Here is a 16,571-nt window from a genome sequence, read left to right on the forward strand (position 1 = left end):
GTTCTTTTGTAACGGCAGACTGACACTCAGTCAAGTCCAATGATTGGTACCTATTTTTGTAGTGGTGTCAGTGTGAGAATCAGGGCCTTAACCTGCATTGCCCTCAACACTGCAAAAAATAGTAAGTGGATGTGCAGGCACAGAAGTGATCAATCAGAATACACGAATTTCATAAGTACAGATCTACTGAAGGATAAAAAAAGGAAAGGGACAAACAAAGGGATTTTTGGTGCTTTCTCCCCACCTTTCCATTAGCACCCAATGTGAAAAATGCCCATTTCCATCAGTCAGTGCAATCACAGCTGCCTTGCCTGCACATTCCTACAAGACAGACTGCACCATCCTTCCCCTTTAGGACACCTAAATTTATAGTTTGCAATACCTGTAAGACTTTAAGATTACTCCTTTTAATGGGTTCCTCAAATACACTGCTCTTAACCTTCAAAAAAGGTTCATGTTTGAACACTGGAGGTTTGTTTGGAAGTATTTACTTTTGATTTCAAGTAAATGTACATTCTGGGGACTTCCAGGATATATATTGGTTCTAACGAGGAATGGAAACATTACAGATGCCCCTCAAGCTTACTGGAAAAGAGAGGACATTCTGTCAAAACAACACATTTTTTTTGGGGACTAAGAATATAATTTAAGACCTCCTTCTTTGATGGCACTCACATCTTTGGCATTTACATTTCCAATGTTTATACTGATGGCTTAAGTAGAACATATATTTGCAAATAAAATTTCACAACTTGGCAGACTTGGGTTCTCTTTATAAATCTAAGAACTATAAAACATTTTCCATATAAACATATGCATTATTTCCTGTCGAAGGTGTGTGACAACCAAAGAGTTGAATTATTCTCAATCTATAAAGCTGCATGAAACATCTCATCCAATATAATGAGTTTGTACAGGCATAATTATTATATCCAGTAAAGGTAAATAAATAAATAACAACTATGAAATAGCAGTGACTTGCCAGGAAAATGATACTGTTTGTTAGAATAACCCATAGGTTCATTGGAATGCAGTTGTGGTGGAAAATTACAGGAGAGCTTTTTTTCATCATTCTGCTGGTTGAAAATTAACAAAAAGTGAAGATGATAAAGACACCCCAAGTTGTCCCTTTTGCTGGGATGCACACAACCAGGGAAATCTGCTCAGTTTCTCCTGATTGCAAGTGTCTGTAGAGATGGTTTAAAGATTTGCAACACTAATGTGGGCGTCTTGCTTTCAGTTGTGAGACACAGAATGAAAACAGAATAAAAATTAACACAAAATAATAATAAAAAAATAACCCAAACCAATGTATTTTTCAAACGGACAACCTCAAGTGCCACATCAACTGCCCCACTGATTGCACTGGGGGTCACTGCAGAAGTGACACTGCTTACCGAGAAAGAGCTCAGTACTGTTTAGCAGGATTATTTAACTTTTTGGATAGCTCATCAGCAAGAGATAAGGAACAGGCCTCAGCATGGGTTTAAGTGTGCTGGACCCTGTGGCCTTTGCAGTTCACAGCTGCCTGCAGCTGGCCCTGGAGGGCAGCACACCTGGCCCATGTGGCCAAGGAGAAGCTGGGAGCACTCCAAGGCACACAAGGTCCTCACACCACTTCTCTGGAGTTCTACTGGAGCCTGGCTGTGCTACTGAACTCCAGTTTGACAGCAGGTCTGCATTTTCTTAGAAATCCTCCAACAGAAATGATGAACATGGACTCAAACTGAGTGTAAGCACAATTTAGGACTGTGTAATGTTAAATCCTACTGATGAGTCCAGCATTAAAAGGCATTAGATTCTGATACTTACCAGCTTTGGGAAGCTGCAAACAAGGCCTTGTAAGCCTGATCTCTTAAGTGCCTTGCTCTCAGAGTGGAATCCAAAGTTTATTTAGGTACTGGCTAGTTGTGGAGAAAGGGGTGAGCTTTGGCTCTCCAGAGGAAACATTTCTCCTCATCCAGAGCTCAGAATTTTTACCATAATTCAGTAACCTGTTAAAGAACTGGGCACTTAAAAACTCAGGCTGCCTCAAGAGGACTTCATGGTCCTACCCCCTGAACACACCTGGACATCCTGAAAGCATCCAAGCTCCCATTCTGATTTCTCAGCAGCGCCCACTGTCTCACTTGAGGTTACACTGGGAGGCCCTCTTCTGTTGGAACGAAGCAAGAAGGATTTACTGCACAGAGGAGCATGAAAAGAAGCACTGCTCTGGGAACTACTGACTAGGACAGCCAGCTGCAGCCCTTCTGCTGTCAGCTTGTTGCAGTTTCTCTCAGGTTTGGGTGTTGGGGCATCCTTCCTCCATCACCGCCTATGCAGAGAAATTTCTCATGCTCTTAAGTGATCTGGGTAGGTGAAAAGAGAATCTGATATCAGAGCAGGATTTTGTCCACACCTCATTTACTTTTTTCCTATTTCACTAGTGTAGGGAACATTAAAATTGTTTCTCACAGAAGAGTCCCTGACACTCGTGTTTTGTTTTGCTTTGGTTGTTGGGTGATAGGTTACTTTGGGGTTTTGTTTTGTTATTGTTGGTTTTGGTTTGGGGGTAGGAGGTTTTTCTGGAGGAGGGGGGAGGTGGTGGTGTTTTTTGGTTGATTGGTTGGTTTCCGTTTCTTTACTATTACCATGACTTCTGAAATCTTGGATTTTTACATGGAGGCGGATGGATATGATGGTAAGCAGTTGAACCGGGTAAATGAAAATGATATCCTAAACTAAACAATGAACTCAGAAGGAAGTTGAACGAGAACAGAAAATTTTCTCTTTAAATCAGGACAACTTGACAACTGCCTAAAGATTATGCTACCTTATCTTTATCCTTGACATTCAGTGACCATTCAGGCATCAAGTGATACCTAGCACTGATTCATTCAGAGGTGAGTGACACTCTAACAGCTTTCAAGATAAGGCACAACACATTGGAGATTACCTAATCTACAGAAGATGCATTTGCTTAAGCACCTAGAGCTTCTGTGCTCAAATGCAAAAATTGACAGTCAAGCTTTTCAGTATCCACTCAAAATAATGACTACTACCCTTTATTTACCCAAAGGCAGATCGTGCTGCTATTTATAGTCAGAGGCTCAGCTCATCTAAGAAAACCAATTATGTTACAGACTTTCTGAAGTAGTATACACTACCTGAGAAGGGCAGCAGAAAAATAACAAATCTAGAATTGTTTTACACTTAAGTAGTTGTTTTTCTGCTCATCTTTAAGCAGAGATTTGGGAAGAATTTCTTCATAATTTAAGCATATTTTCAGGTACAAAACACTGATTGAAATAATTAAAAGCTTATGTTTGAGTTATCAGAAGGTATTCCTGAAAAAGAAATCTCAGTGGTTTTTGAGGATAAAGAGGATAAACAGGCAAATGCTATAATGATTACTCAGCCTCTTTGGCCTGCAACGTGAAAACAGAATCCCCATCAGATTTGAGATTTTTTTTTTATTATTCTCATAGGATGGAAATAGAACAAGAACAATTGTTTTGATATTATCCAGGCAAGTCCATATTTGATCCAAAACCCCCACACACTTAGGAGACTAAAACTAATCACATCGTTTTGAAAAGAATTGTCTCTCATTTCCATTACATTTGGTGCAAAGGCTTCAACTTTTCTAGTCTATCAATACAAAAGCATATTTAACTGCAGAAGAAAATACAGACAAAAACCCCCAAGATTAATGTGTTACCCTGAACACAATTGATAATAATCTACCTGCTACAGTCTGTAGATAAAATGAAAAAATATCCACATAACTAAAATCTTTATCCTTGTTTTCAATACTTCTCAAGTGTCAATGCTCCTGAAATTCACTTGTAAAAATCAGACCACAGTACAGGGGCTTGAAAGTAGCCCAGGAGGTATAATCAGCTATCTTTCTTTAAATGGATGGTTACTTTGGACCTCTCTTGAATGTCAAACTCCTCAGATCTGGGACTTGTATTCCAGGCCAGAAGTTTCCATTAACAGTTTTCCATTAAAAAAAAAAAAAAAAAAAAAAAAAAAAAAAAAAAAAGACTAGCACTGTGCAAGACAGGGTTAAAGTATATATACCTCAATGTTCTTATTTTCATTTATAAATGTCTTTGCAATTATTTTTGTAACAGGGCTCAGGATATGAGGAGCACTGAAAAGACAAAGCAGGCTACTACTAGTAGAACCAGAAGATTTCTTTGTCTTTTGCAGTATCTGGAAGAAGTATAGGAGCCATAAAACAAGATGACAAAAATACATTTTCTGCTCTTAAAATGAATTGCAGCTGACTTTTCTGGGGGCAATCCCCTGCGGATCCTTAATTCCCATCTTTCCTGACAATTTTAAAAACAACAGAGTAAAAGGTTGCTAGAAGTTTCTCAGAGTATAAACTGCAAAACAGCACAGACAGATTGTCAAGAGACATCTCATTTACTCCATTTACAACTTGTGCATCCATCTCAGCATCATTCATCAGAAGCATTCACAGTGCTGCAGAAAAGACTTGTTCTTATAGTGGCACAGGCTGCTTTCCTCCCTTGTTTCTGTGGCAACATCACATCTTGTTTCTATGAGGAAAGTCACATTATCATATTATTTAATCCACTATCTGAACACACTTCACTCGCTGGCTGTAAACACACAGGAGAGTTTCAGCATTACACCAACAGCCAGCCTTCCACAAGTCATGATGTCTCTGCTACTGAAACTATGCCTTCAAGCACCAGTAGAGCTGGAGAGGGGCACAACAGTCAGCAGCAGGCATCCTACATCATGTTATTTCTACAGATATAAGGCAAACGAACTATTTGAACACAGGTCTTTCAGTAATATATTTATAGACAAGATATTTTATCTCCACAAGAGTGATCGTCAGCCAGATCAGCCATTTCCCAGCAGGAAATAACATACTTGGAGAATCAAGGGCAAAAGGCAAATCTAGTCAACCCCCAACTGTTTGAAGATGTCCATCTCAAAAATAGAATCATAAAAATGTTTGGATGGACGAGACTGGAAACACTGTCTAGTTCCAACTCCTCTTGCTGTGGGAGGGAATCCTGCCATTGGCTCAAAGTCCCATCCAACCTGGCCTTGAACACTTCCAGGGAAGGGACATTCAGAACTTTTGTGGGCACCATGTTTCAGAACCTCACCACCCTAACAAGGAAGAATTTTTTCCTCAAATCTAATCTAAGCTCACCCCTTTTTAGTTTGAAGCCATTCCTCCTTTGCCCCACCATTCCATGCCTTTGTAAAAAGTCCCTCTTCAGCTCTCTTGTAGGTCCCCTTTAGGTACTGGAAGGTGCTGTAAGGTCTCCCTGGAGTCTTCTACAGCCTGAACAACCCCAACTCTATCAGTCTGTCTTCACAGAGAGGTGCTCTAGCCCTCTGATCCTCTCTGTGACCCACCTCTCGACTCACTCCAACTGCTCCCTATCCTTACATCATGAATATCACTACAAATCAAGACAAATTATTAGCTGAAACAAATTAACATAATTGCTGTCTTATCGCATTTCTTTCCCTTAATGTTTTTCTAAGTCATTTCCTAGCTATTAGGGATTGACCTACTAATGGCTGGCAAAACAAAGCAGAGTCTGCACAGTGTAACACAGATTAAATTTTCAGTCAGGCATGCAGTTCCTCTCGTTCTCTTGGACGACAGCACTTTTCTGTACCAAGGTTTTCGTGTGCCATCTGCTGGACTTTCAGCATTTGGTACATTTTATTTAAGTACAAATAAAGACAGTCCTGACACACTGTCAGGGGTATCTACCTTCTTTGGCCATTGACAGTTTCATCTTATCATCCTGTATTTGCTCAAATTAATGTTTGCCCGACAGTAATAACCTAATTCCTCTCACACTTGCAGTCAAATGAGCCTTTACTACTGTAACTGTTGTTAACTTTAGTTAACCCTTTGCAATGATAGATTTTATACACAATTGAATGGTCACTCTCTCAAAAGTAACTTCCACAAAAATAGCCAAACAGATTTCCAGATACAGGACCACACGTTGACAATCCTCAGCGGCATTTAGATGCTTAGTTCTCAATGACCAAACACGCCAGGATTAGTCTCTCTTTGACATGAGGGTCAAAGATATTGAAGCAAACCTATTACCACACAACTTTAAAAACAAAACTGAGAGTTTGAGTACTGATTCTTCCTTCTGAACTGTCAGCAGAAATACTGTAGGGTTAAAAATCTAAAAGGAGAAGCCAGCTAAAATATTTGAAAAAAATAATCCAGAGCACAAGTTTTGTACCGTATCCAACCTACACAACTGAGGCATTTCTTCATTTATCCTTTTTATACAGTGCAAACTGTGGGATAAGGAACCTGCGATGGAATAACTTACAAAATGCATGAACTCGGTCGGGCACACAGTCCTAAGGGGGAGTGTATTTCCTACTCCAGCACACTGCCATCAGCATTCTTCCACTCTGCGTGAGATGTACTGTATTTCGTCACAGCTAAGACTCTCAGGATTTTAAGGCTGATACACGGTCAATTCAGAAACCTGGATACAAAATGGCAGTGACTGTGTAGGTAGAAAAGACCAGCTGAGAGGTGCTGAAGTTGTGGTTATCAAGGAATCTCCTTTTTGGAATTTGTTCTTCCTTTCACAGAGGAAACAAGAAAAACCCAGATAAAACAGGAAGAAAAAGAACAGCAGTGACTGCAAATGCAACTTTTGGGTTTGGTCTCCATTGTTACTTGCAACCTGACCTCTAGAGAAAAACAGGCTCAGCACAGTCTTGGCAAACATACCAACAGCTGGGCTGGTTTAGACATTGATTTTAAGCCACCGTTTTGGACACAGGCTCACTGCAGTGCTGCTGAAAGGTCAGTAGAGACAGAGTCTTTAAGCTGAAAGCTAACTTCAAAAAGCGAAAAGATATACAACTAGGAAGAAAAAGAAGCTAAGAAATTAATATGGGTATATTGGGATTTAAGTCTTATGGTCCAGATGGTTTTAAAAACTGATCTGTGGCTGGAGGAGGTGGCATTTGGATTAAGATTCCTTCTTCAGCAGAGTATCTTTTAGAGAGAGGTAGGGAGTCCAAGTCATACCATGGGTCTGAAGTGTCTACAAGACTGCAAGACAACACTGCTTTTGGTACAGAGAGACCATGCTGCATAAGCAAGCAGAGCGACCTGACAAGTGTGGACTTGCAGACAAAAACAGCTGGTGCTGAGGCCAGGTATTTACAGTTTCAAACAGATTTCAAACAGCCCACTTTGAATTCTCTCTGGCCTACCACACAGACTTAATGACCATTAGGATTTAAAGTTCATTCTCCTGATTACTTTAGCCTGAAAGGAAATCTGGAAGTCCTAAGAGCACTGTGCAATGAAAACCAGGCACAGTAGCAGGAATAAATGGCGATTCAATTAAAAAGTACAGACTTGATCTCTGTAGGGAATTTCCTGGTGACAGAAGTCCGTAGGGATAATCTTGGATAGCTGCAGAGCCCTTCTGAGACCGTCATCGGCAACGTGACTGGAGGGTGAAAGACAGAGGTGCACATTTTTGCTCACGCTGCCTTTCCATCTTATTCTTAGTTTTTATTTTAAGAGCAAAGGTAGGTTTTTATTATCCCGGATAAAATTGAGTAAAGCCCTTAGTGTATTATATGTTCTCACTGCAAACTAAATCCACTCATAAATAAGAGTTATAAAACATATATTTCTTCTAGGAATAGAAATGCATGCAGTTATTGTTTAAGGTCTTTCACCTAGATTGAAAGCACATTGCAGGGTTTAAATATGATCCAAATAGTTGAAATAAAAAATACAATATTTTTTCCAGAAAGCTGAGACCATATAACATAAAATTAATTTCAACAGACATTAAATACCTTGGCGGACTAAAGTCACACAGGAATACAGATTACAGTAGTTCAAGACATTTTCTCTTTCAATTTTGGAGTTTGGTATGACATCTGAAAGTTATTTTTATGTCAGTTCTTTCACACTAATCAAACTTTGCCTGCAGTAAAGTACTGCAAATTAATCCATTTGTTTTACTTGTGAAAGCTAACAATGTCCTGTCTTCACAGTATGCTCAGTCAAAGAAAACTTTCAGGTGATGTAATATTTGAGTAGCTTCAAAGGCTTTTGCATCACTAAATGATTTGTAGGGAGTTCAAGGATTTCTGGTATCTGACATAAGGCTTGTTTCCACAAAACAAGAGTGTGTCTGAGCCCTCCACAGCATAAAAGGAATTTTAACACCTTTAATGAAACAGATTCTTTTTTTTTTTTTTTTTGGTAACTCCTTAGGTGGCTTCAATCAGTTTGACAGTGTACATTTATTATAACAAGTTGTTATAAATTAGATTTAAATCAATGAGAGAACACCTTTTCAACGTTTTGCATGAGCTCAGTAGAATCAGTTTAAAGTAAAATTATATTGTGCCGCTTTGTGTGGATATAAAGTTTGAATGACTTTTCTGGACAGTCTTCCACTAACGAGCCACAATTTCCATCATTTAAAACCGGACAAGGTTCCTATTTGTAGTACTGCAGCTCACTTTTTAAGTAATTGCAGTGTAGAGTGCACCAGCAACCCTTTCGAGGACTTGTATTTATTTTTGTTCTCCTCAGTCTGTGGTTATTAAACGCATTTAAACATTTCTCACCATATGCACAAACTAGATCTGGGGTCTAGTAACAGAAGACAAAATCTGTGTTTTTAAAATTGCTGTGTATGAAGAACGCCGCTAAGGTAATTTGTCATTGTGTCTTTTGTCGAATGTCCGGTTTGCATTCAATCGGCCAGCGCAGCCCATCTCCAGTGCAGAGGAGCCCGCGCTCGGTTCGGGTCCCGCGGCGAACGAACCCGGCCCCGAACGGGTGCGCGGCGGGAGCGGCCCCGAGCGGTGCTCCCCGCACGCCGCGGGTTCGATCCCCCCGCGGGCCATTCACGCAGGAGCCGGACTCCAGATCCTTCCGGGTCCCTTCCAGCTCAGACTATTCTGTGCGTCCGGGTGTAAAATCGGCGGGAAGGAGTTAACAATGACACCTCCTCTGAGAGCGAACACGTCCCGCCCACGGAACTCCGTCACGGCCGTGGCCGGGCCCGCCCCGGCGGAGGGCGGCGCCTGACGCCATCGGGCCGCGCCGGGGGCCCGTTTCTCGGCATGGCGGTGCGGCGGGAGGCGCCGCCCGCCCCGGCGCTGCCGCCCGCCGCCGCCGCCCCGCCGTTCGCCGCGGCGCGCGCGCTGGTGTCGCGGCGCGGCTCGTGCCTGGTGGCGGCGCCGCACCGGCGGCACGTGGCGCTGCCGCCGCGCTTCCTGGGCCGCAAGCGCTCCGGCATCCGCGCGCAGCTGGACGCCGAGCTGCTGCGCTACTCCGACAGGTGCGGCCGGGCCGGGCCGGGGCAGCGGGCGGGGGCGGCGCGGCCGGGGGTAACGCGGCCCTCCTCCTTGTCCTTCCAGCCTGCAGGGCGTGCCGGTGGCTTACGACAACATCAAGGTGCTGGGGGAGCTCGGCGACATCTACGACGACCAGGGGTTCATCCACCTGAACATCGAGGCCGACTTCATCGTCTTCAGCCCCAAGAAGGGGAAGAAGCTGGTGGTATGCGAACGCCTGGGCTGGGGCTTAGGCGGAGACTGATTTTAGTTTATGCTAGCTTATTCACGTCTGGGTAGTTCATAGCAATTTATTAGCAGTTTGTACGAACACTTTTTATTGTAAGTTGTCTGTTTTGTCCATTCCTGGATTTGTTGAATTTACGTGTAGTTATATGTTACTAAACCATTGTATCGCAAGGATTGCATATCCAATAGTGTATCATAACTGCGTATATCGTACCAGTGCTCCTTTCTGAAGTTTTTAAGCGGGTTTTTTAACGGGTAGATAGTTTTTAAACAGGTGCATTTGTTACAGTGACAGCAGTGTTTAGGATGCTCTCAAGTGTTCGGTTCCTTCCAGAGCAGTACATGGGCTTGGAGCCTGCCTTTCAGTAAAGGAGGTATATGCTCGAAGAACAGCTTTAAGTTTGTCAAAATCCTTGCTCGGCACTTGTGGGTAAAGTGTGTTGAGAGCTGGCTTACATTCATTGTGCCATACCTTTTGCAGCACAGCTGGTGTCTTTATAATTGTGTTCGAGGATGAATGGGCCATCTTCCTAGGAAGAGAATAGGAAAATTTTCACTGTGAAAATGTCTGTCATTAATTCTGTAGGTAAAACAAACGTATGCAGGTGTGTCAGAAACCCACTGAATGGAGTATTTAGAAACTTTTTATGGGTCTTCCTTTTCTTCAGCTAAGTACTGCTGTACCAGCTTGAAGAGCATTTTAGGCATATAATGAGACTTGAAATGGCCTCGAGGCAAAGCTGATCACTATAGTGTAAGGAAAGAGTTACCTACTCTATTCAGGTATTCACTGTAGCTAAATCCCATGTTTTGATGACTTCTCTAACAGTTCAGTTCTATTTTCAGAGGAATTGTGTGAAGAGTTTACAGGAATAGCTTTGATTTTAGTGAAGGAGTGTTAACTTATTGCTGGATAAGCTGACTTCATAACTTCTACATAAACTCTTACTGAAAACTTTCCATATAAGAAACTAAATATTTAAAGGGTGTGCATTGAAAGGGCTGATTTTTGCTATAGACTTGCATGACATTCTTTTTCTCTTGTAGGGTGTAATTAATAAAGTGGCCCCTACTCATATTGGCTGCCTGATACACGGATGCTTCAATGCATCTATCCCTAAGCCTGAACACATGTCCAGTGTTCAGTGGCAAGAGCTGGGATTAAAAATAGGAGATGAACTGAAATTTCAAGTGTTGCACTTGGATTCTGATACAGCTGGGGTGTTCTTCATTCGAGGAGGACTCACTAAAAGCAGGTATGGTGCCTTAACAGAGAATATTTTTTACTTTTTCAATATGTTTTTTACAAGCTAAGTGAATTTATTACATCTTAATCTTTCAGCTTTCCTATTTTTCACAAATCCCTGTATAACTATAGTTGTGTGTGTATATATATGTATGTGTGTGTTGTTTTAAACAAAACTTTCCACTGTTTAGAGCTCACATGGAAGTTTTCTTTGGAAAAAGTAAAACTAGGTGTTTCTTGAGCTTTAAGAATCTGAGTGTGTTGACCTATGAGTTGTTGATTACATATATAATATAGGCTCAAAATAGCACATCCAGGTGTTTAAGAGTAGCTTTTTGCATAGGCTTTTCAGCTGCAGTCCAAGGTTCGTGAACACAGTGGTTACATTGACAGTTTACATGCAAATATGTGCATATGTATAATGACAAATACATGACTTAAATACTTGCTGAAACATGAGGATTTCAAAGACCAGAAAATGTGTCAACTTCCTCCTTAGGCCTGTGTAAATTTTTAGAGCACCTTGCAAGAAATCTTGTCTTCAGAAGAGTTCATTCACGTTTTTGTTTTTTCTTTTAACAGTCATTTAGTGAGCAATTTTTTTCTTTCAACGTGGTTCTAGTTTTGATTAAATATATAATATTACTCCCTACTGGCAAATTCATAGCATTTTTGTTTCTTTCTTATTTTTTTTAATCTGGAAGGATGCTCTGGATCGTTTGAGTGAATTTACAGTGAAAGTTAGCAGTTTTGTCTTCAGTGCCTCTGGGAACATAAAAACCTCCATGGTTTTTTAACTGCATTCTTTCCATATTTGTCTTATTAGACATTTTCTCCAGTGCTGTTGGTTGCAAGGACCTGTTGTAGTGGGGGATTTGGTTTTTTTGTGGAGGTTTTTCTTCTTTTTTTAACTTTTCTGGCATCACGTTTGTTTTAATTGGAGTTGGATGCTTGGTAAAATCAGCAGTGTGCCTCATATAAGACTGAATAGGCCACTAGCTGTGTGTTCTTTTGAAGGACTTAAGAAAAACCCAAAAATGCTTTACTACACAATGTGTAATTATGAATTAGGGGATGAAGAAGCACAAGAAAAGAGGAAATATGGAATGGTCTGTATGGCACTTTAGAGAAAAAATTTAGGCTAAGATTCAAAAGAGAGTATTTATTATGTGGTAAGGAGGAAGCTAGTAAGGTGATAGAAATTACCCTGAGAGTATTAAACTTTGATTCTCTGTAACACAGAGTATCATGTTCTCCATTTGTTGTTGTTTTTAGTAAATGTTTATCTTTTATCTGCTTGGTGTAAATACATGTTCTAGCAATTTTTTGACATTTCACTGTGTGAGGTGCCCTGTTATCATGTCTTTAATGCAGTTTATTTTGTATATTTCTTTAAAGCTTGCGGCCCAAAAAATCTGACGCAGTCACTGAAAGTACAAATGGGAATGAAATTCAAAAGCTTGACCACCAGGAAAATGGCTTGAATAACTGTGGGGAGGATAATGCCACAGAAGAGCCTTTAAATGAGATGGGTAACCTTGGGAGGGAAAATGAAGAAGAGCAAAGTGTTGATGCCGTGAATGGATTATGTGATGATAAAAAGAAGAAGAAGAAGAAAAAGAAAAAGGAAAAGCAAGGAGAACAGGAACTTGTATTGCCTACCAGTGACTCCAGTGGTTACCAAAGTGACCATAAAAAGTCAAAGAAAAAGAAAAGAAAGCATTGTGATGTAGTTGAAGAAAGTGAATTATCTCAGCTGTCAGAAAAACCCAAAGCTAAAAAAAAAAAAAGGGACTGAAGTCTGAAGTGCCTTTCCTGTGTTAGATTTCAGACGATTTTGATAGTTTAAATAAAACCCCGTTCTCAAAATGTGTGTCTCTTTTTCTTTACTCCAAAGTCTGCTCTGCTAGGTCAGATGGTGTTTGTGTGCATATGTGCACCAGTAGTTTGAAAGGCTGGATCTTTTAAAGTAGAAGTGAATTAGAAGCAATATTTGCCTGGTTTTTTTACTGGGAAACAAGGCACCAAAGAACTGTGGAATGTAATTGCAGGAGCACATGCATCACTTCTGTGTCTGCTTTCCAGTCCCACCATTAGCCAGCTGGTAGTTGTGACGTTTGCTACTCTAACTCCATCTTTGCCAATCAGTGTCTTGATTTTACAAGAGTAGATTGGATTTCTGGGAAATTCATGTGAATTCCCAGGAGGCTTAAAAGAGAAATTTTTTTGAGAATCGGTGTTTTTGGTTGCAGCTTTTTCCTATTTTGAGGAGCTCTGGGGAGAACTGTAGTGTGACATGGTCTAGTCTTTGACCCAGGTAGGAGGCCATGATTGATTTGGTGTTGATTGACCTCTTAGAAGAAGAACTTAACCAGCTCTTTGAAGGCTTTGTAAGTAAACAGCATGAACCTTCTGTTCCTCTCTGTTCCTAGGAAAAAACATTTTGCTCCAGTGATTAATGCTGATGCTATTAGCTCACTTCAATATGTTTACAACTTCTAATAACATGTGTGACAATACTTGTTTTAGGGCTCACTTTGTGCTATATTAATGTCTTTCATGCTTCTTTAAAGCTCCAAATATAGCAAGACAAAGTCACCAGCTTATAGGCTCAATGGCATGGCAGTACATAGTAGGCATTTTAAAGTTATGACACTGTAAAGAACCAAGTTAAGACCTTTTGAAAACTCACAGGAAAGTGAATTTAAGTTGCTAATGCCAGCAGTAGCAGCAGAAACTGCAGGATATCCTTGTGTTTGCTCTTCAGTGTACTTCATGTTGAAGCCAATTTCTGAACAGTCTGGAGATGAACATGAATTGTCCCTGTTGTGTTTCTGTGTGTGATGATGCTGGCACTTGGTTTACATGCAATTTCATAGACACTTGTTCTTCTATCCATTTCACCTGTACTGTGACAAAACCTGAGAAGTCAGATGATGTTTGTAATATATCATGCTGCAAGGTGAGCTGAGGGCACTATTCTGGTGTGTTCACGGTTGCAGAGAATGACACAAAGTCCCAGCCTGCTTTACTTAAGGTACAGAGGCAGGTTGAAGGTTGGGACATAATTTACAGTCAGAAATTATGTGCTAGTTCCCCCTTTATATATATATATATATCTATATATATATATAGATATAGATATATGTAAAATATATATATGTAGCGACTTGAGGGACAAGTTGGATGGATGGGTAAGAACGACATAGGAGGAGGGCAAGCACAGATATTTTTTGAGGATGCCAACCTGAAGGGAATGATGGAGGCAGTTACTGTTGCAGATGAACCAAAGACTGAGTCACATGATTTCATCTCTTACTCCTTAACTCTTACTGTACCTCATTTTGTCCATTAGGGAAAAGAAACGTCTCCAGAGGCAAGCCTCACCAGCTGATAGAATCACTTTGTGGCACCAAAAGTTTGTCTTGCTCTGTTCTGCTTTTCCGTCAGAAGCAAGCAAAGAAGACATCTGGGGGGAACTACTGAAGTTGCAACTAATGAATCAAGTAACATAGACAGTGTAAATGCTTTCAGCACTTTGCTCTTTTTCCACTCATGCTGCTTTACCATCCTCTTACTAGGAATTGCTTACTGTAGTTTAGTAAATTGTGCCAACTGTTTTGTTGTTGATTAGTCTTTTCTGGAAGCCTACAATAATCTCAGTTTTGAGCCTTACTTAGAGGCACACAAGTTTGGCTGGCAACAACTTGTATCATTTTTTGGTTTTCTTTCGTGGGTTACAACAAAGGAGAGCAATTAAAAATAAGTGCAGGAGCTGGCAATTAATGATTGCTGAACCAGTTGTTTCTCCAGTGATACAAATACCATAACATGGTATTATTGCTAAGTTTTGTCTTTAGAAGGGGAAAAGTGAAGACATAAAAAAAAAGGAAGAAAAACATGTTTTACACTGTTGGAGGCAATATTAGCAGCCTTACAGCTGCATTGTTGATGTTGCTGTAAATAACATTTTGGCATTTGCTAAATATGGCAAGAAAACTTGGATTTTCAAAATGAATTTTCATTCTGATCGTGATTTAAATGTTTTTTCCCCACAAAAAGGCAAGATTTTCTGATGCTTGTAATTAACAAAGAAGCTGAACTTGACACTTTCCATTAAAGTTTCTCTGAAGTTTGATTTCTATGAAACTTTAACTTTCTGTGTTCCCCTGGACTACAAATAGAGAGTTATATTGAATTTTAAGTTGAGACAAGATTTTTGAGTATATAGGGCAATCATTTATAAAGCTTTCTGTGAGGCCAGTTGGCTTTTTTTTTTTTTCTTCTTTTTGTACAGTCCTGTTATTTTTTTCAGTGTGCATTCTAGTACAACTCATGTCACACAGCAAAGAGAAGGAGGTTAGAAAGTAAAATTGTATTTTATAACTGTATTGATAGTTGCACCTAGGTAACTGATCTAGAGAAAAAAATATTGATGGATTTTTTTTTCTATTTTAACATTAAGCTTACAACAAAGCCAATATTTACTTATGGCTGTGGTTGATATTCTTTAGTCTGTATTATGAAAAATGTAGTTCCAGCTTCATCAGCTATAAGTTTCTAAAGTAGAAACTGCTACTTTGTAGTATAAATATTTTGATTCTGCAAATGTTTCTCAGTGTATTGCATGCCTTTGGCAGAAGAGCAAGCAGTCTTACAAGAAGGTATTTTTAGCTGTCTCTAAAACAATCATTTTGTATTCTCTGAAGCTTGCAATAATCTGCAGCATTAACTTTTGCTCTTTGTCTTTTCCTTGCTTCTCTTAGAAACAAATTCTTTGCTTTTGAGCTAGCACTTTGCTACTGCTTTAAATACTCAGCCCAAACAGCCCAGTGGATGAGCTCTAGGGAAAGGATTTTTTTTTAAAAGGGCTTAAGCAAGCTAGCTGCCTTTTGGAAAAAGATGAGCCTTGATCAAATGTGCCTCTGAGTAAAGAGTTTGCCTTTGGAAGCATCCCAGCCTTAGATAGTCCTCAGACAGTTCAGACCTTTGCTGTGAAGACATTGTGTGATCTGATGCTCTCAGGATTATTACTGTTGGTTATGGAAAGACTGAAACAGTTTCATTCTAATAAGGCCTATATTTTTCTTACCAAAATGTTGATTCTACTTTGCTATTTAGCTTTTAGAAATTCTGTATATTATTAAAGTCTGAGAGACTTCAGTATCCAGTAGACTTTGTTTATAAGGAGAAGGTATCTTCTGGATTCGTGTGACCAAAAATAAGACTGAAAATCAAGCTTTGCACTTCTCCAATACTGTCACTAAATAAATTTTTTACAGAAACTGCTCAAGATGTTTTTGCTCTTTACGACTTTACACATAATTAAGTTAAAGTTCGGTTAAATTCAGTTGTAAATATTGTCCCAAGCCACTCAGCTGACCTGATGTTAAGCAAGTAAAAGCAATTGCAGCCTGGCCGTGACTTCAGGTTACCCTGAAGCCAACTGTCCAAGGCAAAGAAGGAATAAGCTTTAATTTTCCCATTTTAAGGGCCACTGCTCCATAAGATTGAACACAAGATGATTTCCTCCCATCTCCCAAACTGTGTCTATAGAGTGTCATCGCTGCCAGAATGTTTCTGTTACAACCAGAGACAGCTGAACTTGGAAAATAACTTATTTGAGAATTCTATCTATAAAAACAGATGAAATAAACTTTTTGTACAGAAGGTAAGTGAAACTGCAGCAGTTTTTAGTGCTTAGCAAAGAAACCTTATAAAGAGA

General features: G+C 40.0%; 1 protein-coding gene across 1 annotated transcript; it reads left to right on the forward strand.

Annotated features, from left to right (window-relative positions):
* The first annotated feature begins 9,086 nt into the window (after nt 1–9,086).
* On the forward strand, nt 9,087–12,715 carry POLR1F (RNA polymerase I subunit F). Its single transcript, XM_063411090.1, has 4 exons — nt 9,087–9,356; nt 9,436–9,577; nt 10,648–10,856; nt 12,245–12,715. The coding sequence occupies exons 1-4, from the start codon at nt 9,139–9,141 to the stop codon at nt 12,642–12,644; spliced, it is 969 nt and encodes a 322-aa protein (XP_063267160.1). The 5' UTR covers nt 9,087–9,138; the 3' UTR covers nt 12,645–12,715.
* Nucleotides 12,716–16,571: the final 3,856 nt, after the last annotated feature.

Source organism: Prinia subflava, chromosome 1 (genome assembly GCF_021018805.1).
Source record: "Prinia subflava isolate CZ2003 ecotype Zambia chromosome 1, Cam_Psub_1.2, whole genome shotgun sequence".
Classification (NCBI taxonomy): domain Eukaryota; kingdom Metazoa; phylum Chordata; class Aves; order Passeriformes; family Cisticolidae; genus Prinia; species Prinia subflava.